Source organism: Poecilia formosa, unplaced genomic scaffold, assembly GCF_000485575.1.
Source record: "Poecilia formosa unplaced genomic scaffold, Poecilia_formosa-5.1.2 Scaffold95, whole genome shotgun sequence".
NCBI lineage: Eukaryota > Metazoa > Chordata > Actinopteri > Cyprinodontiformes > Poeciliidae > Poecilia > Poecilia formosa.
The window spans coordinates 1,047,664-1,072,508 of NW_006800034.1; the positions used below are offsets into that span (position 1 = coordinate 1,047,664).

Sequence of the window (24,845 nt, forward strand, 5' to 3'; positions counted from 1 at the left end):
ATCAAATGTGCACTTCTTGTGCAAAAAAAAAAAAAAAAGAATACAGACCCTCAAACTGTCTGCATAATCTGTTTTATTGAATTTTAAAACCTACCTTTCTCATTGTTATTGAGATTTTTGACTATTTTATCCCCCAACCTTTGTTGTGACAGCCATCCTATGATGTAGCTTGTAATGTAATGTATGATATTACAGTCCCTTGTATACTTTATTTTTTCCTTCAAAAATAGCTGTTTGGAAGAGGTTTGCAGAGTTAACCTAAACCTCAAGTCAAAGCGCAGCTTTGTGTTACATTATATGACGTCAGTGATCCCATGTTGAGCCCTGATATCTCTTGTAAAGCAGTAACTGTGTGGTCTGTTGAACTTGCTTCCAAAATGTGACTCAATACTGTCCTCAAAACACATCCTGTGTACAGATAGAGCAGCTGTTATCAATATCATTACATAAACAATGCATCACATGACCAGACAGGATGCTCTCTGCAATAAAGAGAGGCTTTCATAATTTAATAACACTTATTCATACCCTGCAAGTAATTTCAACTCCTTCCTGCACATATTTGTTATTTTGCCACAATTAGTTGCAACGGTTTAGAGGTGCATCTACCAGCTTTGGAGATTTAGAGTCGGCACTTCTTGTTTATTCTCCTCCTTTGCAAAATAGCTCAGACTGGACAGAGCATGTCTGTGCATAGCAATTTTCCAGTGCTGCCTTCTCAATTGCACTTAACCATAGACTTTGACTGGGCTATCATAATGTCCGAGTATTCTTTGACCTAAACCGCTCCATTGTAGCTCCGGTTCAGATCTTTGTCCCACTGAAGGTAAGCCTCCATCCCAACCTCGAGTCCAAAAGCGGCGTCTAATTGGTTTCTTTAATGATTTGCCCGTATTTATCTTTAGCGATTCTTCCATCAAATCTGACCAGCTACTGAAGAAAACCTGGTTAGTTTTCCACTACACAAAACATTTTGAATTAAAGCCAAAAAGTTACATGTTGGTTTCTTAAAGATGTGCAGCACTGGAGAGTTCTTCAGGAGGTCTTCTTATGGTCTTCTGCTGCTTCTCCGTTTAATGTTCTCTTTATCTGACCTGTCAGTTTAGATGGACAGCCACGTCTTGACTCGATTTTATTAGTCACAATCATCACAATCATTCTGTTTTTAGATGATGAACTGGCCAGTGTTCTGAGCGATAAAGCTTGTTATAATCTATTGTAATTTAACGCTGTTTTAAGTTTCACTATAACATTTCTTTTCACCTGGTGTTGTTTGTTTACTTAGGTTCGCTATGAAACCTTGGAGGCTTTCACGTGGCAGATGGATTTAGTTGAATTAATCTAATTTATTAATCACAGAAGTATTTCTTAAGGGTAACTGGTTAAGCCTGAAGTTATTTAGGGGTAAATATAAATTTCTACATATTTTTTTTTTTTTCACAAGAGAATCCCAATACAATTAAGTCTGTGGTTGTCATGGGGCAAAATGAGAAAATGTTCCAAATATAAGCTATTGTTAGGCACAATAAATATGTAGAACTTGAAAAAGTTCTGAATAAACAAGCAAAAATAAAAGTGAACTTGGGATATTAGCAAGTTCATCCTGTTCTACTGCAGTTCTGCTCAATAATAAACCAATGATAAAATACTAAACCCCCGTAACCCTGTCCATATAACAAAATGAGCACAAAGTGTGTCCTTCTGAACACAGACAGATGTAACTTACAGTGACAAATAAACTGATTTTCTATGCAAATAAAATGCACAATCTGTTGCAATGTTTATAAAAATGCCTCACTCTGTATTATGTGGGCGTTTTGTATATTTATGCAATCAAGAGAAAATGGCAGGTTTGTGGTTGACTTGAATTAGAGAATGGCTGCTTCCTTCCACACTGACCGTTTTTTTTTTGTAGACACTCGGCAACAAGCAAGAGAGAAGTCTTCCTCAGCAAACATGATTGATTTCTCATGCCGAAAATTATATTTCTGTTGCTCGATTAATGTTAAAATGTCTAGAAGCTAATAAAATGTCTTTGTGAAGTGTTTGAATATTCAGGTTAAACTGAAGAGGCGTCGTCTGTGTGAAGGAAGAAAGCTTTGTAGTAGGGTTAGGGTTTGAAACAAACTGCATGTTATAGTGGAAACTCATTAAAGCAAAAGGCAAAAAATCAAAGATATAAATTATTAAAGGTTTTTCTATAATCGATTCAGAGTTTATTATAGAGGCACACAAACGAATTAGATTAGTAAACCGTCACAAACTTTTTTTGAGCTGTAGAACATTCAAGTTATTCACTAATAACTGTTTGGAAATAATCTTCAAAGCTGCCAAGTTGTGTCCACCTTCACCATTCCTTGTTGCGCTGAATCCTCCAACTGACCGGCTCCGCTGTTATTACAGGATCCAGTTGGATTAACTTGATTTAAAGGAAGAGTGGTGCTCTGATGCAAAGTTCTGTTTTTCCAGGCAGGCCTGATCCGCACTGATAATGGCGAGTTTTTCATTGAACCACTTGAGAAAGGCCAACAGGATGTGGAAGTAAAGGGGCGAGTGCACGTGGTCTACCGCAGATCGGCCATCAAGCGGGAGACGGGCCAGCGGAAAGAGGACTTGCACAATGAAGGTAGGAGGAAAGGAGACTTACATCAGTGGAAACAAAAAACAGCACTGTGTGGGTTTGAGTTGTTTTGTGGCTGCAAAACGAACAGAACGGCTCAGCTGCATGGTCACTTATAGGTCCTACAAGAAGGACACGCAGAACACATCAGGTATTTATTTAAAATGGATAAAAAGACATAACCTTTTCTCGCTGCTCCACATCAAATCAGAATAAAAACTTATTCTTTTGTGTTCAGATTGTGTTAACTGAATTATTTGTAGTTGCTAAATATAAAAATAATAAAAAGGATCATTTTTAACTTTTTGTTCAAATTCTGAAGTTTGCATCCATTTTTCAAGTATTTTGGTAGATTTGTCTTTCAAACCGTATGACTTGTGTTAAATGCTGAATCCTTCTACCTACCAGCTCCTTTTGGCCCATTGCTTCTGACAGTCGCATTTATTGAAACTTGCTTGGCTACACATTTAAGAACTGTTCACAAACTTTCTCTAGGCTTGAGACCAAGCCTCCAAAACGTTGGCTTTCTTGTCCTGAAGTCCATCGTCCGTTTGAAAGACAGATTTGTGCCCAAGCTTTGACTTTTCTAGACGTCTTCTCAGATGCCGCTTCGATATTTCCACATGTGCAATCTATTTGGTAGCGTGCTTCAATCTCTCCTGCAGCAAAACGCTCAAACAACATGATACTGCCACCCTCGTACATCACAGCTGCGATGGTGTTCTCCAGCTTTCAAGCTTCCCCCATTTTGTCTCCAAAATGGAGCAGTGTCATAAAAGCCAAAAATGAAGGTCTTTGCCTCTGAGTCCATTTGTAAAATGTCATCAGGCTTTTTTGTGTTGTAATGGCTTGTTCCTTGCTGAGTGGGCTTTCAGCCCCCGTCAGCACACTGCTAATTTCACTGTGGATAATGATATTCTCTCACCAGCATTGTCCATCACTTTTGTTCTTTGTCTCTGGGACACTGAACCCTTCTCCTTCCTGAGCTGTATGATAGCTGCACATTATTCTCATGATGTAAACTTGCATACAAATTGTTTGAAAAGGTGAATGCAGCACCTTCAGCCACTTGGAAAATGTATTCAAAGAAGAGCTGTGGATGTCCAAAATTGTCTTGCTGATTGTGTAATTTCTTTATATATATATATATATTTTCTGATCTGAAAAAATTGTTGGTGTTCCTCTGATCAATGTAAATACTGAATATTAATCTTTCAGAAGCTCACCATGTGAGAATGCCACAAAGTATTTAAAGTCAAACTAGTCATCGTGTACTTTTGACTTTCTGAAGAAATGGAAATATATGTATATTTTTCTTTTACAAATAGAAGTTTGAAAAGTGTTGTCTGCATGTTTTTCCAGATTCTCCCGGCGTTTCCCTCTACCAGCTTTGCATGTCAAATTATGGAAATCTGAATCTACGCTTTTTGCCAAAATATCTCAAGCTCACAGATCTGGAAAACATTTATCGGCACAGATTCTAAACTGTATTCGGTTTCGGACTTTGACTGGGACAATCTAACACTGAAATGCTCCTTGCCATTCAGTTTGTAGTTCTGGGTGTTTGTTGCTCTCCTGCTGGAAGGTGAAGCTCAGCGCTCACCAGCTTCATTATAATGTTTCACTATTGGGATGGTGTGTTCAGCATGATGATGCGTCTGGCTAGAACACCTTCTTCTACTTGTTATTTGTGGCCCTTTATGGCTTCTGGCAAACTGCAAAACAGTCCATCGTGTCCAGATTAGGCTGTCGCTGAATACCTGGTCACATTTAATTCGTTCAAGTTTGTGAATATAACAAGACAAAATTTGGTAAAGATGGAGGGGTGTGAATACTTTTGCATGTTGTGGTAGGTGGAGTTGATTTGAGCTTCCAAAAAGGAGAGATGTTGCACCTTTATGTTCCACTTTGATCTCAGTATGTGGTAGTCTTTACTTGCAAATTTACTACTTTCATCTGGGAAATTATAAGTGTTCGCCCAAAAATATACCCCAGACGTTCCAAAACAGGCAGACCAGACGGTCATGCTGAGCCAGACATCAACACAGGGGTCAGAGAGAAGCAAACACTGAGCTTTATACCGAAGACATCTTTTGCAAAAAAACATTCTTATATGCATGAACACGTTTTAAATCCGATACCAAAGCAACAGCGACCAGTATGCGCTCATGTCAAGTGTGACTTTATCTCTGCCTCCGGCCGCTGTCTTCCAAGAAAAATCCAAAGTAGCGTAAGCCTTGAGATTTTTCAAAGAGCTGGCAAGGTGGCATGTTTTACAATGGAAAGAAGCCGAAAGCTCAAAAGAACAAAACAGAGCAATTATGCTGTAATATGTTGGGACTCCCTTATTACTGGTTAAGTTGAGTTCTTTGCTGTTTTGACAAATGTGCCCCAAATTAGACATCCTGTGGCAGACTGCAATGCTTGGAGCCACAGTGACCTTAAAACGAGCTGAATAGACGGCTGATAGGCTTCAGCAGAAAATACTGTTTTCCCTTAGTTAGCTTAGTTAGCTTATCAAACCGTTTGTGCTTCCTTTGACTTGATTAAAAAAAAAAAAGATGACCTCCACTCTGCAGGGTGTGACAGTGTTTGGGTATGGTGCTTTCACAGATGAGAAAATAATACGATTTTAGAATGTCTGAATGAACCAGATGCTTTGGGGTGTCATATAAAATATCTTCTTACATCTGTATGTCTCATGGCTAACTTTGAGCCTTCTTCACTCAGTCACTACAAACACGCTTGGTAAGATACGTTCACTCATCCGGGTAAAAAGAAATCTACTTTTTTTAGCTTCTGACTGACCGGTCACTATATAGAGCTGGTAAAGGTGAAAATCAGCTGATTTCTACTATGCTTATTGTTAGAGAGATAATGTGTGGTGAACCAACATATTATTTCCATCTGAAAGTCCAGTTGGGCTCTGCTTCCTCAGCACCAAACATACAGAAAACACTGAATATCATACATAATTAAAGGTAGAGGAGCTGTAGCTTGCAAATTCAATCCCATCTTGCACATTTTAAAGGTTACTCCAACTCTCCAGCTTTAAGGTTACTCTCTGGGTATCTATTAGGCCCAGCAGTGGAAGCACTGTTCACAAAACCAGCTGGTAGGATGAGGAATGCTGTGCTCTAATGGCACAATGGGAGACTCAGGAGCGCAGTGGAGCCAAGAAAAGGGGGTGAACTTTCATTGACTGTCCATCAATTTCTTCTCCTTTAACAATTGATTCAGCATCTGCTGGAAAAGTCACTATTTTTACAACCTATTTTCTGCCTCTTCAGCCATGATTGTTTTACCATCCAGTCCTACAGCTGACTGGCTCTGATATAATCATGAGCAACATTTTTATTTTATTTTTTTCATCGAATACAATAATTGCAATTTCCTGTAAGTTATTTGGTTTCAGGTAATCTCCAAACAAAATATTTTGTTTGCTTTGATGTACAATGTGATTTTTAGCATATACATTTTGCTTTTACATGGTGTTATGTTGTGTCCTCCTCATGTCTCTGCAGTGGCAGATGTTGGCATCGCAGACCTTCCTGCAGCTCTGGACTTGGTCGAACATAAACTCTCCGAGTCTGAGCGGAAGAGGAGGCACGCGAAGAAAGACGACTACAACATCGAGGTTCTGCTGGCTGTGGATGACTCAGTGATCCGTTTCCACGGCAAGGAGCACGTGCAGAATTACGTTCTCACCCTAATGAACATTGTAAGTTCTGAAAAGTGTGACATGCATTAGTACTCACCTCTCTGTATTATTACACCCCTGAAATACAGTATTGTCCAAGCACTTACCTAAAAAAAATAAATTTCCTAATCGGCAATTACTCGTGTATTCGACCAAACAGCGACCTGGTTGTCAGAGGTAATTCTAGATGTAAAAGTGTGCTATTTCTTAATTTTTTTTTTGTCTCTAAAACCACGTGTCTCTGCCATAAAATATTGCTGAATGTGTTTATATTGACATCAAGCTCTGCCACATTCTCCTTCGCAGCTGACAGATTACCGATGAGAGACGGGGCCAAAACGAGAAACTCCCTGAGAAACTCTCAGCTCGTTCGTTGCAGGTTCCACCAGCTCCTTCCACCATAATCTTCTTACTGAGCCTAAGTCCCCCCACCACCCTCCAAGTCAGATTTTCACAGGGAGCTGGTTTCACTCTGTAACAGTTACCATTTGGACCATGCACAGCAGTCTGATTAGCTGCATTAGAGCACTTAGAAAGTTGAGTGGGAGCAGTACGGAGCAGCCATGGAAAGTGGTGCCAGACGTTTGTTTGAACTGCCAAAGCTCTTCTTACATAGAATGATGTGTTTATTTAATTAGGAATTCATATTCAAAATCTGGTGCCAAATGTCTTTAACAGAGCAAAATGTCTGACTTTTACTGAGCTTGATTGTACTGAGTAGCAGCTCTGACTCATGCACACTCGGTATCTGTCAGACCTTGGTGTCTAATGCACTCTGATGACTTAATAGCATTGGAAAGGGCTATCTGGAGGAGTGCATTTGAAGTAATCTGGTTTAAAATGGACTTGAGCGTCACAGTAGATAAAATCAGGTAATTAAAAGTTGTCTGAATGTATCTCCCATTATGTTGGACTTTTATTTATTTATTTATTTATTTTTATTCTTTAACTTAAAAAGTGGTGCAGTTTAAACAATCGAAGGTCAGAATCCTTCAGCTCTGCTTGTAAGCCACGGGTTTGCTGTGTCTGAAAGAGCTCTGCCCGCTCAAATCCCTCCGAATCCCTGCTCCAGGGCTGTAGAATGTGTAGTACCACCTGGAGAAACTCTCCCCGAGGGATTGATTACTGAACATCCTGTCTGCACAATGCCAAGGTGACTAGTGAGGTCTCTGTTGCACAATGGTCATGTTGTTTGACCACTGCAGACCACGTTTAGTCCATGTCAGTGCGAAGCCGTACGCAAGCCAGAGACACCTAGCGCCTGTAGAGCACAGCTGCTAGGCTCATTTTCCCCCCACAACAGCTCCGTTTCAGTCCTTCTTGTGTGTGTAGGTGTGTTTGTGAGTGCTCCTCCTGGATTTGTAATTACCTCGGTGTGCACGGAGCTGACCCGTCCCTCATCTGGACTCGCTGGAAAGTTAAGAATGCAACCACCCGAATCTCTCAGTTGAAAGAAAAAAAAACTCCACAAACCTTTACAAATTCCATGACAAAACTTTTTTTGTTGCTATTTTTTTTTTTTTACACTTTCTTTGTTTTTCACTGGCTTCTGTGTTACGATCCAATATAAACACATGGATATAAGTCAGTGTAGGCATTCCTAGGGATTTTGCGTAGCAAATCTGTGCAACCTCTCGGTCACTCAGAGGTTCCTGATTTGTTAACTGAAGTTTGTTTCTGTAAGTGGAATATTTACCTAAATAGACTTGGGTGTAACCTGCATCCCGGAGGAAATTTGGATTCAGACCAGAAAAAGGTTTTTCTTCCTAGGTGGCAAATGTTTCTTTTTTTCTTTTTGTTCAGTTATCATTTCCATGTAAAGAACTAATTCTTCTACCATTATCAGCCAGAGGTTGCACAGAGGAAAGTAGGTTGTCAGTTTTGTTACAGCTTCCTTGACGACTATGTTTTTTTATCTTCATAATGGGAGGAAACTGGACTATTAACATGACAAGGGAAACTTACTAGTTAAGGATTCTCCATGGTGTGTTTTGAGGAAAAAAAGAAACAAAATCCTGTAGAAACTTTAAACGGAATTAGACAAAAGCATGGCAAATAATAAAAAAATAAATAAAATAAAAAACTCCCAACTGACTCTTTAAGGGTTGATTAAAAACCTCTGACTTAGTTGGGTGAGTCTTGTTCATAAAGGATTCTAAATTTCTGCCTGACTGTCAGAGCATAGCTCCTCTGAAAGATGCACTTCAGGGGAAGGAGTCATCATGATGCGCTTATTAACCAATCAGAAGCAAATCTGGGGTTACATGAGAACTGTGCCATGCCAGAAAACCAATGAAAAATAGTATCTCTTTTTTTTAAACCATGTTTTTTGTTTACTTTTTCTTTCAGTTTCAAAAATATCAACAGTCACTATTTACCCAAAATAACTATCACACAGGAACAATGATGACAACCATAGTCATATACCTCTCACTGTTTAGAAATGTTACCTGTATCTGTAAGAACTTAGTTTTTATTAGGTCTTAAGCCCAGAGAAGCCATTTGAGTGATCAGGAAAAAAGAGAGCCCCTGTAGGTGAGAGGTAAAAGCACAGGAGTATTAATGCAGTGCACTTTGTACTCATTTATAAACGCAAAATAAAAATACTTATTGCACCGAATGTAGATAATTTTGTTCCTTTTAAAACTATAAAATGAGTTAATCACGTTAGAATAAAGCACATTATGCTCTCCAAAGAAAGCTGCGGTAAAACAGCCTGCTTTTACATAAGCAGGTTGTTTTTACGACAGCCTATTTGCTTTAGCGTTAATGAAATCGTTAGACTACACCTCAGGGCCCAATGACCCTAATTAACCACTCAACCTTTTTCAGCCAAGGGCTCTGCAATATTGAAAGACCGAGCCTGGCAACAGCATGGGGAAATAATGCTTTTGCTCTGCAGCGCATCGAAAATTAAACAGCTTTCAACAAAAGCACTTCATACCGCAACAAAATGAAAGGGAAATTTGAATTATGTCTAAACAACATGGCTGACTTAGGCCAACATAAATGCATTAACCCATGCTAAATGGATGCAATGCTTCACAATGTCTTGACTGGTGAAAGATAATCTGTTGACTTGAGAATACTAGAGAATCATTCATAAATTTTCTGTCAAAAGATAAGAAATCGTCTCTAATGTGTCCATACACTTTTACTTGTAGGATGAGCATCTTATGATATTGATATTGACATATTTTTCAAATATGTCAATAAAGAGAAAGCAGGATGTGTGTGAGCTCAATGCAAAGAAGAAGACTGCAACTTTCCCCACTGGTACAAAACATTTTCATTCATCTTTAACTTTGCATCCATTTCTTTTTAAAATGACATGAAGTTATATGTTCCAGCATAAAAATACTCAATTATCCCAACTGGTTTAACAGATGTTCATTATTACAGCTTTCGCTTCCAAAGCTCTAGATTTGGCCACAGATGCTTGTGAAAAGAAAATAACTGTTGATGACGAAGAACTCATTTTTGCTGTGCAATGTTTTAATAAGTTTGTCATATCATTGCTTTTCACTCAGAAATGGTACGATTTTAACCATATGTTGCAAAAGTATTTAGACTTGTAAAGCATTTTGAATTTTACTCAGAACAAAAAGCTAAATGTATTTAATTGAGATTTTATGTAATAGATGAACACAAGGTAAAGGATTTATTTAGTAAAAAAAAAAAACAAGTATTTTTTCTCTTTAAATACCTGTTTCATCTCCCTTTGTTAAAACTATATTTTGCTGCAAGTCTTTTGAGGCATTTGCCCATAAGCTTTGCAGCTCCTCCAGAGTTACCTTGGATGTCTTGACTCTTTCTCCGATTAATGCACTCGTTACATGACCTGGAAGAGGCTGGAAACCAAGCATAAAAATGGAACAAATTGACAGAAGATTAAGCAGATAAATTGGGCAGGGAATGACAGAAACTGAGAAGCTTAAAGTGCTGGGGAGTTTGATCAGTGAACAAGAAACCGGTGGTTTCTTGTTCACTGGGGACTGGGGGGAGGCAAACCAGGCAGACTGAGGGAAGGAGAATAATTAACTCAAGGGAAGCAGAAGCAGGACTAATAGGATCAAGCAAACAAACGAAAAAAATACCTGAGAGTGTCTCAAGAGAAATTAGTCAAATTGGCTATAGGCGAATGCAATCTCAAATTGTGTTGCAAACCTGAGCGTAACTTGCATGGAGATCAAAATGTGTAATTTTTTTCCAACTTTTGCTGCTGATCTGTGATCACTTCACATTTTAAGATTCTAGAAGACAGAAATAAAAACTAGTATAAATACAAGAATCTCTCATCTATCAGTCGTGTGAGGCTTAAAACTCACCCAGTCAGAATTATTGAAGATTTTTTAATTTAATTTAATTTTTTATGTCTAGCAGAATTTTTAAGTCAGAAGTTGTCACAGCAGGCACTCTGACTAGATAAGGAGTTAGATCAGTTTTTTTTATTTTTATTTTTTTTACTTCAGCTTCCGCTTCTTCAAAGTACATTTCATCAAACCAGCTAATTGGTTCTATGGGGCTCCAAATGAGGGCTGATATGTAGAAATATCTTTTTAAAGAATATGAATTACATTCTGTGGAACATTTGGCTTAGAATTTGAATGAGATTGTAGCATAGCATGGGATTATATCAAACTCTTAAAACTTGGAATATTCACTAATATTTGTTAGATATGCAGATTAGCATCATAATCCACTTTGTTGAGCAGTGACAGAGCCTCTTTCTTTCATTTCAGGTTGATGAGATCTACCATGATGAGTCTTTGGGAACCAATATCAACATTGTGCTCGTCCGCATGATAATGGTGGGGTACAGACAGGTGAGTTATGTATTACACTGTTAACATTTTAGCATAGAGATGTGCAAGCTTGCTTGAAATGTCTAAGTATTGTCTTAAATTACCTTTGCCTCAGAGAGTAGCTATATGGAGTAAAAGTAGTGTCATAAAACTGGTAAAAAAAGATACATAAGAAGTTGAAACAATTAGTTTTAAAATAATGTACGGTATTCTAAATTATTTTCTGTAGATTAGTGAATGCCTCCTTTTGCTTGCTTCTGATGGGTCAAACTTTGAAAATCCCCTTTTACATCCAAATCAAAATTGTTTTGTCTACATATCACAAGGTCTGTGGCTTCTTTCTTGTATGCAAGTATAACTTTTAAAGTAATTTAAATTAACTTTGTTTTTCATTTTATGTCATTGAAATGAAAAACTAAATCTTGCTGTCTCAAGAATAAAAATGTATTTGCAGTCATTTATGTATGTCCAAGATGTCAATATAAGTGTGATTTCACACACACATTCTAAAGAAAACACATTAAATACACCCCTACAAGAGGTCTACTTAAGATGAAAAACTTCCTGTTTTTCTTTCTATATCTATGGTGCAATGTTCCTGCATGCTGCCTGCTTATTTTAGCTGATACACCCTACACTTATTTTCAGATAATTGCATTCTGTTTTGACATTTTTGTCACAATCATGATTGTGTTTTTCAACATGCTTTAAAGTAGAGCTACTAGCAATTGAGGTTTGTGTTCCTGTCTGGGTAGGTTTTCAGCTCTGCCGCTTTTTTTTTTTTTTTTTAGTATTTTGGATCATGAACTGGATATGACCTTTCCGACGTTCTTTGTGATGCTATTTCCTGACTAATGTTGTCTGACAAAATCTTTGATGTTCTTCATGGAGAATCTGTTTTGACGCAGCATTAAGTTACATGAAGTTAAAATTGGTTCTTCAGAGCTAATATTAATGCACGTTGCCTTTTATTTCCTCATAATTAGCTGATGTTGACCGCAGCTTTTAGCACACATCAGTTGGATGTGTCATCAGTCCTGCTTTCAACAGACATTTAGGAAAAATCAAGGTGTGACTTCACTTCTTAGCCTCACCTGCTCCGTTTCGGAGACGAGCTGAGCAGATTTTATGACATAGCTGAGGAGGAGAAAGCTGGGCTTCTTGCTCACATTTCAGCTCAGACCGTTTTCACCTGGACATTATTTACCTGCATGTTAGAAGTCCGAGAAAAAGCTCATACATATGATTTGCTCATCAAGATTCCAGGTTATTTCTGACTCCATGAAATCCTTTCGTCCGCAAAATTGCTTTGCGAAAGAGAAATGGAAGAAAATGAGATATGGTTCTTAATCATTTTTACGAAAAACATACCGTGAAAGTTTGTCATCTGTTTTAATTTACCCAACCTTAGTCAGCACTTTGCAGAGCCACCTTGCTATTATCACGAACTTTCAATACGTGAACCAATTGAAAATATTGTCTTAATTTCATCTCCAAATAATTACTCTTTGTTATAGATTACTCCATTGTATTTCTGTCTATATAACTGAATATAGTCTGCAGCTTTAAGCCTTTGGGAGTCTTTCGAATAAAGTTTTCTCCTTTTAAAGCATTTAGCTGTAAATAATCTCCGATTTTCCCTGGCTGCGCAGGTGTTCCCTCTCTTTAATGCTCCGCAAGTTAACAATGAGGTGTCAGCTCGTCTTATTTAACCTGCTAAGCAGAGGAACCACTGCTGAGGGAATTCAAAGGAAGAACTAATGCAATTTCTAATCACATCCCTTTTTTCCTCCCTTTGTTATTCTACAGTCTGTAAGCCTGATTGAGCGTGGTAACCCCTCCCGCAGCCTAGAGCAGGTGTGCCGATGGGCCAACACTCAGCAGCGCCGTGACCCTGAGCACGCCGAGTACCACGACCACGCCATCTTCCTCACAAGGCAAGATTTTGGTCCCGCAGGTATGCAAGGTACTGTATTTTTCTCGATCGAGGACTGTGCAGACTGACTGCTGATATCTGCTTCAATTCACAAAAAAAGGGGGTTGGCTTCCTTCATGTCTTGCCCAGGTAAGGTTGATGGAAACTCTCATGTGGGTTTTTCTCATAAAGAAATCTGCCAATGGCGAAATCACTGGATGGAAAAAAAAAAAAAAAAAGTTTTTTCAGAACCTTGCTGACTTGATGTTGATGCCACCCTGTTAAAAAAAAAAAAAAGATAAATTGGTAAAGTTGAAGAAGGATTTTGGCATGTAGAGAAAAAACAGAAATTAGTTTTTATTTTATTTTATTTTTTTGCTCATTTTAAAATTAATCTCTTCATCAGTTCACATGTATGCAGTAGTTGGCAATTTTTGTGCTATATACATGTTGTTCTCACCCTGTGTTTCTCTTTTTCAGCCCTTCAAAACAAACTTTGAAGTGAGCAGCCAAACCGGCACAAAAACTGTCTCCAGAATAAGAAAAGTTTCGCTGAGCTAAAGCTTGGTATCTTGTATTGACCTGTGCACAGTCTCAACTTCTGATGTACATGTGTCAAGTTTAGAGGAAGGCCTCGGGCTACCTGCTTTGCTTGTCACACCCACGGATGTTGCCATAGATGCAGTTGTGTTGTGCTCATAACAAGCCCAGTTTCTATAGAGTGTTACACCATGTTGCCCTGGAGCCCGCGCTGTCTCTCAGGGTCACGAGAAGACATCGCACTCTCTCGTCAGGGTTTAGCCACGGGATGGCAGATTCTATACCCAAATATAGATTTTGGGTGGGTGGGAATGATTTTTTTTTTTTTAAAAGGTAAATGAACAAAAGAGAATGGATTTCAAATGGAATCATAAAGCACAGAGTTACACAATCAATTCACTTTCTCTCAAGATCTGGTTTCAAGATTAAGATGCAAGATATTGTGGGTTGCAACAACATCCATAACCCTTTTTGCACATTACGACCATAAACTTCAATGTGTTTCGTTATTCAGTGTGATTTGCCACCATAGAGGGTTTTCAGGGTTTTTTCTTTTTATTTGAAAGTGGGAGAAGCATTTCTATTCAAACCACTTTACTCTGATATGCAGAAATAAAACAGAGTGAAACAGGTTTTCTTCAGAAGTACCGAAACTTTAAAATAGAGTATGGGTTTCTGCTACAGTCACTGGGCGAGAGGTGGGGTATATCCTGGACATGCTGCCGGTTCAACACATGGACACACACATGGCAGACACACACACCTGCTCAGTTTTAGAGAGACCCAGTTGACGTTGCTGTCACGTTTTTGAACTGTGGGAGGAAGTCAGAGTGCCTGGAAGGAACCCATGCATGCACGGGGAGAACATGCAAACTCCACACATGAAAGACCTCAAGCTGGGTTATATAAAGTCAGGACCTTCTTACTGCCAGGCAACAGTGTTTACCAGCTGTGCAGGCCTGGACGCAACAAACAAGTGGAAAAAAGTGTTTTGGTCAGGGGAGACCAAAATTGAACTCTGTGGCCTAGAAACAAAATCCTATGTTTAGGGGAAAAAAAACCATACACTGTACATCACCTTGGACCCACCCTCTTATGCAACATTGATTCACCACCATGGTGGTGGCAGCCATTTGAATCTGCACTTCTGAAGCACGGACACGACATAACCGTGTACCACTGGTTTAGATAACAGCATGTTCCTGTGCAAGAATGACCCAGTTAAAAGCTAAAGCTAAGTCCTGTTGGGAATCTCTGACTAGATCTCAAAGTGGAACTCCGTAAAATCTCTTATAAGACAGATTGAAATCTATGGTTGTAATGTAAAAAAAAAAGAAAAAAAAAGCATAGAAACATACACAGATTATGAATAGGTTTTAATGGCATGTTATACGATATCCGAGTTCACCGGGTACACAACGAGCCACGGAAGAAAAGAAACATGCTTCTCCTGCTGCATGGTTGCGCTTCAGGGTGTAAATATTCAGAGCTGACTTCTCTGTGGGAATGTCTTCAGCATTCCCCTAATTTCCCTTTATCTGCCTCTGAGATAAAGAGTCATGCTCCATAACTGCTTTCACATGCCTCAGTTTCGCCTCCAGCAATAATAAGCTCTTCGTATTTTTATTTACTACTAGAGCCCTCACTGAAACGTATTGGATATGCTGCACATGCCTCATTATGAACATGAGAACGTCACTGCACTACGACTGAATTAACTTGCTGCGGACATTTCTTTTTCAACCCCGGCCAAATAACACGAGAGCCCTTTATCGCCAGCTGTTTGCCTGCTGCATTTTCTGCTTTTTACCTGCATGCCAAAAGAGGTCTTCTGGTGGTCAGAAAGCATGAAGAAGTCTCTGAAAGCCGCCAAAAAGTGAGGCTGAAACCGGCGTGCTTCTGAACCACGCCAAAACGCTCAAAGCTGAATCGCTGCACACCTCTTGATCGAGTCATGTTTACTGTTTGTGCTTTGCTTAAAAGTTTGTTGCCGTGGTGCGCTGAAAGCACATTGTCATGATAGCTGGGGCGTAGCTTTTGGTGTAGCTGGGGGGGAAAAAAAACGCTGTGCCGCGGGAGCCTGGGGATCGTGAAACGAGCTGGTCGTGCTGTGTTTTCATTCGAACGTAAGACTATTAGTTTCAAAATGTTGCATGCCTTTTGTCAGAGGCTCAAGAGGTTTTCCTGCCGAGTGGCTGCTGAGTGAAACGCGTCACTCACACCTCATTACAAAAACAAAATCCTCAGCTACTTTTACCCTTTAGAGCTTCATTAGACGTGGTTTTTACCCTGAGTATGTGAAAATGCTACTTTCTGAATACAAACTGCTCAACCAGATCATTACTAATGTATGATATGGATTTTTAAAAAAATAATCTGAGCAATCATTTGGGTGTTTTTCTGAACCTAATTGCACAGCAGAGTTGTTCTGAAAGCCAGCTGTCCATAGTGAGTCTATAAAAGCGCACTATGAAAGACTACTTGTGGAATATTTCTCTGACAGGTGCCTCATGTGGATAAGAAAATAAGTAATGAGGACGTCAAAGTTTTTCCCAGTTAATATTCTTCCAGAACTGATGAGAAATTCACACTTCATGTCACTGACAAGCTAAGTAATGATCACATACAAACAAAATAAACAAATAAATAAATAAATAAATAATGCAGTTTGTGTAATTAAGCAAAAAGCACAGGGCAAAAATAATGAAATCATGGTTAAAGGGGGTGTGAACAAGCTTTCAAAGTGAGGGGAAAAAAATACAGTCTGCCCACATTTCAAAGCAGTCAGTGTAAGCTAATATTGACTAGCTTAATCCTAACTGTTTGCATATAAAAAGGTTTCTAATTACCAATGTAGTCAACAAGAAGCATGGAGCCATAATCCAAAAATGCAAAAAAGCTTAATTTTACCATTAATGAGCAGGTTCTGGTAGCACGATTCCTGAAAGAGGAAACAAAAAAATCATCCACAAATGTTGCCTGAACCAACATTTTTTTTCTACATGTTAAACTTGTAGAAATTCTATTAGTGGGATATTATTTTATTTTATTTTTTTATAAAATAAGCAATGCACTGCGTGAGAACTATAGTGGATTTTATGCAAGAGGTTAACCACAAGCTCACAGCTAGAGAAATCAGTCAGCAAATTAATGAATTTATTTGAAAAAAAATAAAATAAAATGGGGAAATAAGTGAAGATGAGAGTGCATATAAAAGGCCCCGAGAACATTTAAGACTTCAAGACAGTTTTTGTTGAAAAATTGGCTGAAATTACACCTGTAGACATGTTAAAACTGTCAGCAAAGGCTTTACAAGGCATTCAATTACAGTAAGGATATTTAATACTAATGCCCGCTGACATTAAACCTTTATTACATGTAACATAATTAGGAATTCCTTGAATGTTTATTACTTGGGTTCTTGGTGGCATCTGGTGTGAATTTTATAGTAATTTGGACTTGGGAACGATGCAAGAAAGTGTGTGATGCAAGTTCTTCTTTCTTGTCCTTGACTGTCGGGGCTGTATGATCTTCTCTGTCACCCAGGTTATGCTCCAGTGACTGGCATGTGTCACCCGCTGAGGAGCTGCACCTTGAATCACGAAGACGGCTTCTCCTCTGCCTTCGTCGTTGCTCACGAAACTGGTCACGTGTAAGTAACAGCTTCCCGACGAAGGGCGTAGCGGCATTTCACGAGGTCTACGAGCTTTCGGCTAAGCTGACAGTTTGGCTTGACTGTCACAGCACAGCAGTCTGTGGTCAAAAAACCTCAATGGAGAAATGCAACACCTAAAAATCTTGCACTTAAAAAGAGGATCAGTTTGAATAATTAAAGGACATGTTTTCTAACATGAATTCGTTGATTTTATGTGTTTTTGGTAGATTTTATAGAGAACAAAGGTAGAAGAATATATATATACAGTGCTCAAAAAATAAAGGGAACACTCAAATAACACATCCTAGATCTGAATGAATGAAATATTCTCATTGAATACTTTGTTCTGTACAAAGTTGAATGTGCTGACAACAAAATCACACAAAAATCATCAATGGAAATCAAATTTATTAACCAATGGAGGCCTGGATTTGGAGCCACACACAAAATTAAAGTGAAATGTTCAACTCAAAGTTGCTTGCAAGTTACACCATTAGATCTTTTAAAGATGACTTCCATCTCTGTGAAGCTGAAGAGATGACTCTTAAAGGTTTGCGCGGTAGCATGTTGCGTTTCCTCCAAGTCACCAGTGGTGTTTTTTTCTTGTGGTCACTCAGTCCAGATATTGCGTATCACCTCTGCCCCATTTCACAGAGCTTTTTTTCCTCTTTCTTTGAGCTCTGGAGCATAATGAGAAGCTGTAACATTTGTGAGCCCAGCCTCCCACTGTGGCACGAGAATCTAGAGCCAGCCAAACAGACTTGATTGTCTGTCACATTGCACAAAAGAAGAAGAAGAAGAAAAAAAAAAACAAGGTCACCAATGTTTCCATCCTTTAGGAGTGGACAGAAGCAGACTTCATGCTGTGCCTATTGACGTTTAAAAATCTCCTATCTTGAGATCAACAACCACCCAAAGGTTTCTCTATGTTTTTCTTCCTATTTTATAAGCTTTTTTATTTTTTTTTCCATTTACATTTGGACAATTATTTGTTTCAAGAAAAACACGCATGTAGACCTACATGCTAACGAGTAGACCATTATAAAAAAAAAGTTTATTTCTGTTAGTAATTCAACTTTAAAAAATAAAACACATAGAATATTTGCACTAATTACAATGGGAGTTTTATATTTTGAACATTTATTTGTGCTAATTTCATTTACAGCTAGTTAAAAACCCAAACTCAGTTACCACAAAACGTTTGTCACAATAAACAAAGCATTTTTAATTGAGAAATGTTGAAAAGTATACCCATGTAACGTACAGGTTATATGATAATTTACATATGCACCTTTATGGCTTTAATTCCAGCAGCAGCTAATTGCTGGCAGTGTTGTTGTTTTTTCCCCCCTAATGGCATCGCAGAAACCCACCTGTGTAATCTGAGGCTTGTTGCAACTGATTGCTTCTACAGTCAAATCAGAACATTTTTAGCAGCTGTTTGTCTCAATGACTTTGTTCAGTCCTCAAGTGCGTTCGTGTTTTAGGTGTCACAACTTCCGCTCGGTGAAAATGATGCTTTTTTTTTTTTTTTNTGATGAGACTGATCCAAAACATAGTCATGACCTCTTGGATGAACACATTATTTTAATTCATCAAAGAAATTGTGTCATTGTTTTAAAACTATAAATGGAAATCTGGGAAGAACGCTCCTGATTAGACAGCACAGATATTGTTCTTTCATCGGTATTAATAGCCTTTCTTTTTTTTTTTTTTTTTTTTTTTAGCAAATCCAAGAGGTTTTTCAGAATGGATGCATCAGAACTATTTGATTTTAAGAACTCATTTGATAATCACAGTTCCTCGTGGTCGCGTCACTGATCTCTAGGTGTGAGCTGTTTGAGATTGTCAGTCCAAACACCTTCCAGTCGACTGCATGAAAAACTTGATGTTCCTGCAGAGTCTGAGTCTGTTTCAGGAAAAAGCAGAGTAAAAGAAGTGCAGTCTCCTCACCATGCAGAGATAATTTTTTTGGTTGTATGGACAGGATCATAGAGAAGTGAAGTTGGGTAGATGAATATGTTATAGTGATTATGTCTCTCTGTGCATGGACTTTTTTTTTTGAATAAGGACAAGCTTTCTTTTCACAGTGCTATTGTCATTCAGTAAGAAAATGTTATGCTTTTTGACTTGATTTTTGTCTTCTCATAATGTCTGCATTGCTGATCAGAACTGTTGAAAACAATGTTTATGTTGATGGTATAAGGTGCCTTTCAAAAAGTATTTATGTTCATGTAACTTTTCACAGCACAAACGAAACCTTACTGTAACGTTTTTGGTTTTTTTTAGAGCACAACAAAGTAGTGCATAATTATAAAGCTGAAGGAAAATGATCCGTAGTTTTCCAATTTTTTTTTTTACAAAAAAATGATTTTGAAAAACGTGGTGAGCCATCGTATTTAGACCCCCTGAAAATTAAAAAAAAAAAGATTAGCAGAACTGCTCAGGTGGTCTCTACCAGCTGCACAGAGAAAGACATTGATTTTATTTTCTATTTTTGTTTGTGGAAAAAACTCAAGTTTTGTCAGATTGGTTATTTGGAGATTGTTCCATTGTAGCCTTGGCATTATTTTTGGAGTTGCTGTCCTGAAAGACTGAAGTGTCACTCTGTAGCAGGTTTTTCCTCATGGGTTTTTGTTTTAACTTCAACCATTTTTGAAGTAAGTCATTTTCTCCGTCAGACAGAAAATCACTCCACACTATGATCCTATCAACACAATGTTTTTATGATGGGAGTGGGGTGTCCAGGGTGATGAGAACTGTGAGTTTTCCACCACTTATATCATTTATCTTTTAGAGAAAAAGTGTTATTGTGGTCTGGAGCACCTTTTTACACTTGTGTTCTTAGCTGATTTGGAGCAAAATGCTAACAGGACTGTTGACTCACATTCAACAGTAATTTTTTTTTGTTTACAGTATTTTATAGCAACTTAAAGAAGAAAGATTTCATTTGATGCTAATTGGCATTTTGCCTTATACCTCTCACTCTTCAGTCAACTTTTTCAAGCTGTGAGACCCGAGAGGGTTCCGACATGTTGTGCTTCTCCTGATAGCATCCGACAAGACAACATTAAGATGCCTCCTGCGGCTACATTCAAATATTTACCAAATTATGCAAAACTCGTCATTTTGTTGCTGTCTGTTGCTGGCTTCAGGAAGGCTCTGCCAGACTTTTGATTGGATTATTCCATTAAAAACAGACCCCTGGTGTGGTTTCACTCATTGGCTTTAGCAACCTTAACGCCGAGGGTTTGTTGAGCTGTCAGTGTGAAAAGGTTTCTTGGGATGAATTGTTTGTAATCAAATTCAGACAATGTACGATGATTAACACTCGTGTGAAAAACAATACGGAAATTATTATTAATTAGTAGGAATAGGTTTTATAAAACAACAGGGAGTCGCATAAATCAGCCTGTTTTTCCTCTTCGGTGCTCTCCTGTCTTGCCGTGTTGGTTTGAAGCAGATTGTGGGATCTGTCACTTGATTTTTGTAGTGGCTCTCGCTGCAGTTTGGTGGAGCTACCATACTAACTTAAATCCTACTTACTCGTACATGACATCGACTTGCAAAATCGTGAAGTTATTATCTCGTGCCAATTATAAATACGTACATCAAATATTGCACGTACTCTTGTCTAATGAGTTTGTTTTGGCCCTTAGGCTGGGCATGGAGCACGATGGCCAGGGGAATCGCTGCGCTGATGAAACCAGTATGGGCAGCATCATGGCCCCACTGGTCCAAGCAGCTTTCCATCGCTACCACTGGTCGCGTTGCAGCAAACAGGAGCTCAACAGATACATTCAGTATGTGCTGCTTCTCCCAGGCCTTTTTTTTTAAAAGTTCCCTTAGTTCCAGAAGAGTTCAAAGCTCTGTTTTCTCAATATCCCTCATGATATGTAATATTTACGCTTAACTCATTTTAATCTTTCCCACAGCTCCTATGATTGCCTTCTGGATGATCCCTTTGAACACAAGTGGCCCAAGCTTCCTGAGCTTCCTGGAATTAATTATTCAATGGATGAGCAGTGCCGTTTTGACTTTGGTGTTGGTTACAAAATGTGCACAGCTGTAAGTCCTGCACACCCGGATGCACTGCATTGACTAACGAAAGTCCTTCTTTATCTTTTGCGAGTGATTTTAACATGTAAGATCACGGGTGGATGACTGATAAGAGAGGGGGATGCATCATTTCTGAAATGGTGAAGTTAGGTTCACCATTTCTGAGTTGTAAAGAAAGAAAAAAACAGAAATGTTTAGATCAATTCTTAAAAAAATAAAATTCCCCTCTTTAGTTTCGAACCTACGACCCCTGCAAGCAGCTGTGGTGCAGCCACCCTGACAACCAGTATTTCTGTAAAACCAAAAAAGGCCCTCCAGTAGATGGGACGGAGTGTGCACCTGGAAAGGTAGGACATGGCACTGAAAGAGCTTTTATAAAAACTGACTTTTCATTCCTTTTATGTAATTTGATTGGTGTTTTTTCTTTATTTATTTAACTGGTAAAAAGTGGAATTGTCTTGGGATACTGAACGTCAGAACGGCTATGATGTTTTCAGGAAACTCAATTGCACTGTTTCAAGATGTTTTGAACCGTCCGTCATCCTTCCCATCTCATCTCATTTTCCAGTGGTGCTTCAAGGGTCACTGCATCTGGAAGTCCAGCCAGGAGCTGCAAGGGCATGATGGGAACTGGGGCTCCTGGTCAAAATACGGGTCATGTTCCAGGACGTGTGGCGGTGGAGTTCGTTCCCGCAGCAGGCAGTGCAATGACCCCCCGTGAGTATTGAGGCAGTGATGAGACTGATCCAAAACATAGTCATGACCTCTTGGATGAACACATTATTTTAATTCATCAAAGAAATTGTGTCATTGTTTTAAAACTATAAACGGAAATCTGGGAAGAACACTCCTGATTAGACAGCACAGATATTGTTCTTTCATCGGTATTAATAGCCTTTCTTTTTTTTTTTTTCTTTTTTTTGCAAACTCTTCATATTTTGTTTTGCTAAACTTCGGTATATTTTATTGTCATTTTATCTGATAGACCAAAACAAAGTAACATATAATGGTCAAGAATCAGGGAAGAGATTACAGAAACATATCAAAGAAACACATGTGCTTTTCCTTTTCCTTTCACATCTAAATTATTCAGTAGCTTATACTTGTCTATCACAAAAAGGGTTTTTTTGAATGGAGAGCTGAAGTATGCTGCATAGTGTTGTTGAGTAATTAATAGGTTGGGTCATCAAGGTAATTAGAGGAACGGTTGAAGCATTTATGCCTTGCTACTAAAAAAAAATTATAATTGCTATGGATTTTCTGCTAAATAATGCAGCTAATGCCTTTACACTGTTTCAAATGGCAGAGTCTGAAAAGTCAGGCCAGGCTGAGTATGTTATTCTGCATGCAAATGCAGCAATTAAAAAGAATAAAAACAGAAGATGAACCACAGTGCCTGACGTAATCCAGCTTCGTTTCCACCTATGCAAAGGAAAAACTGCAAAGAACTTAAAGCATACTGTATGGTCAAGCAGAACAATGAGAAAATCTTCATTAGATCGGCATACACCATTTCACGTTAATTAATAAAATCACATAAGCAAAGCTCAGAACCAGAAATCTAAGGAGTCTGAATCCTTGCCACGAATTTAACACCGCTGCTGTTTCTGTCCCGGGTCAGGCCTGCCTACGGCGGTCGAGACTGTCCAGGCTCTGCGTTTGACTACCAGATGTGCAACACAGAGGAGTGTGCAGGCCACTATGAAGACTTCCGCGCTCAGCAGTGCGTCCAGCGGAGCAACAAATACCACAACAACATCAAGCACACCTGGCTGCCATATGAGCACCCAGATGGTAAGACTGTAAATACATTATTAAAGCTGGCTCTACATGTTGGGGGAGAAAATAATTTGTTGAATTTGTGTGTGTGTGTGTGTGTGTGTGTGCGTGCATGTGTGTGTGTGTGTGTGTCTGTGTGTGTTTGTTGTGTGTTTATTGTATGAATCAATTTTTCACATCTGAAAGACATTTTCACAAACTAATTAGTGACCCTTGGTTGTTGTTTCCAGAGGCTCGTAAATGCGAGCTAAGCTGTAAATCGAAGGAAACTGGGGAGGTGGTGTTCATGAACCAGGTGATGCATGATGGGACGAGGTGCAGCTACTCAGACCCCTTCAGCGTCTGCGCTCGAGGGGAGTGTCTGGTGAGTCTTGAGTGAAGCAGTCCACTGAAAGATTTAAAAAATAAATAAATAAATAAAAATCACATCTGCAGCATTTATTTGCAATGTTTTACTTATCTCAGATCAGCCTGCAGGGGGCATATTGGTTACAGGGGTAAAGCCAATTATTCTTGTCATCATCAATACTCTTCAGCTCACTCTTGGGAATGCTGCAGGAATATCTCAACTGACTCCTTCTGATTCAATGGATCAGCTCTCTACTGGAGTTTCCACTCTCTCTAAGGCTGAGCCAAGCCTTCCCTCCTGCTTTTATTCAGGATATTGTTATTTTAGCCATGGAATATAGACGGATGGGTCAATTGAAAGCCTCCATTTTTGGCTCTGTTCGTTCCTCATGATAACAGACTTGCAAGTAATACCTAAATCCATCCATCCCCTTATCACTCCATCCTACCGCCACATATGAACGAGACACATGTTCTCAATTACTGATGTAACACCAGTGATTGCATACCCAGGCTATAACTTTTAAAGAACATCACTTCAGGAGTGAGTTGTTTTTCTAATGAGAGTTATATGTGAAACATGTGCGGTGTTCTTTATGTGTTTAACTCAGTTTTTAGGGGCAAAGCAGAAAGAAAAAATGAATAAAAACATAACGTTTTAAACTGCTAATCCCAAAAGGTTGACTGAAGTCAAACCTTTCCCATAAACTGAAAAACTTCAACCCTGGTAATATGAACATTGTTTAATAAAAAAGGGTGCAATTACTTCAAATTGAATATTTTTCTATGGTAGAATATAAGACAGTATGAAAAAAATATACAGGTGCAATTCACTGACTTAGACTATCACTAAAAATGTAATTTATTTCAGTAAACTGATTAAAAAGTGAAAATCCTACTTAAAATTATTACACAGAGTGTCTTCATAACAGGGAATTTTGATAATGATGGGATAGAGCTAATGAAAAACCAGTATTGATTTTCTCAAATAAAAAAGAATATTCGTAAACTGACAATGTTTTGAACACAAAAATGTTACATTACGTTACGCTTTTATTTATGTCATGACCTACAACAGTCATGTGGGAGACGAGGAGGATAAGCCTCAGGATGTCACTGCTAACGATGTATCCCAGCATATTTATAGAGAGTTGAGTGGAAGGAAAAAGCATGATAGTAAAAAGTGCAAAATCAAGAGATATTCACCTAGAGCACGTGTCAAACTCAAGGCCCGCGGGCCACATGTGGCCCGCCATGTCATTGTATATGGCCCCCCCAGCATTTTATAGGCCCATGATTGATTTAAAATAGGTTTTGAGCACGAATTGACTACAAACTACATCTCCCACAATGCATTCCGATTGTTACCAGCCAACATTACGGCTTCTCGCCACTAGAGAGCAGCAGAGTCACCTCAAGCTGCT

The 24,845-nt window shown here is 38.7% G+C and overlaps 1 protein-coding gene across 2 annotated transcripts in view; it reads left to right on the forward strand.

Annotated features, from left to right (window-relative positions):
- adamts14 (ADAM metallopeptidase with thrombospondin type 1 motif, 14) overlaps positions 1 to 24,845 on the forward strand; it is a 49,858-nt gene that overhangs the window by 12,835 nt on the left and 12,178 nt on the right. Inside the window, exons 3-13 of one of the 2 annotated variants that reach the window (XM_007558302.2) lie at positions 2,470 to 2,626; positions 6,145 to 6,341; positions 11,063 to 11,146; positions 12,935 to 13,091; positions 17,127 to 17,232; positions 20,895 to 21,038; positions 21,171 to 21,303; positions 21,528 to 21,641; positions 21,863 to 22,011; positions 22,916 to 23,088; positions 23,304 to 23,437. In XM_007558302.2, the coding sequence (XP_007558364.1) occupies positions 2,470 to 2,626; positions 6,145 to 6,341; positions 11,063 to 11,146; positions 12,935 to 13,091; positions 17,127 to 17,232; positions 20,895 to 21,038; positions 21,171 to 21,303; positions 21,528 to 21,641; positions 21,863 to 22,011; positions 22,916 to 23,088; positions 23,304 to 23,437 (1,548 nt within the window). The remainder of the gene's footprint in view (positions 1 to 2,469; positions 2,627 to 6,144; positions 6,342 to 11,062; positions 11,147 to 12,934; positions 13,092 to 17,126; positions 17,233 to 20,894; positions 21,039 to 21,170; positions 21,304 to 21,527; positions 21,642 to 21,862; positions 22,012 to 22,915; positions 23,089 to 23,303; positions 23,438 to 24,845) is intronic. The other variant, XM_007558303.2, reaches the window with a different exon arrangement.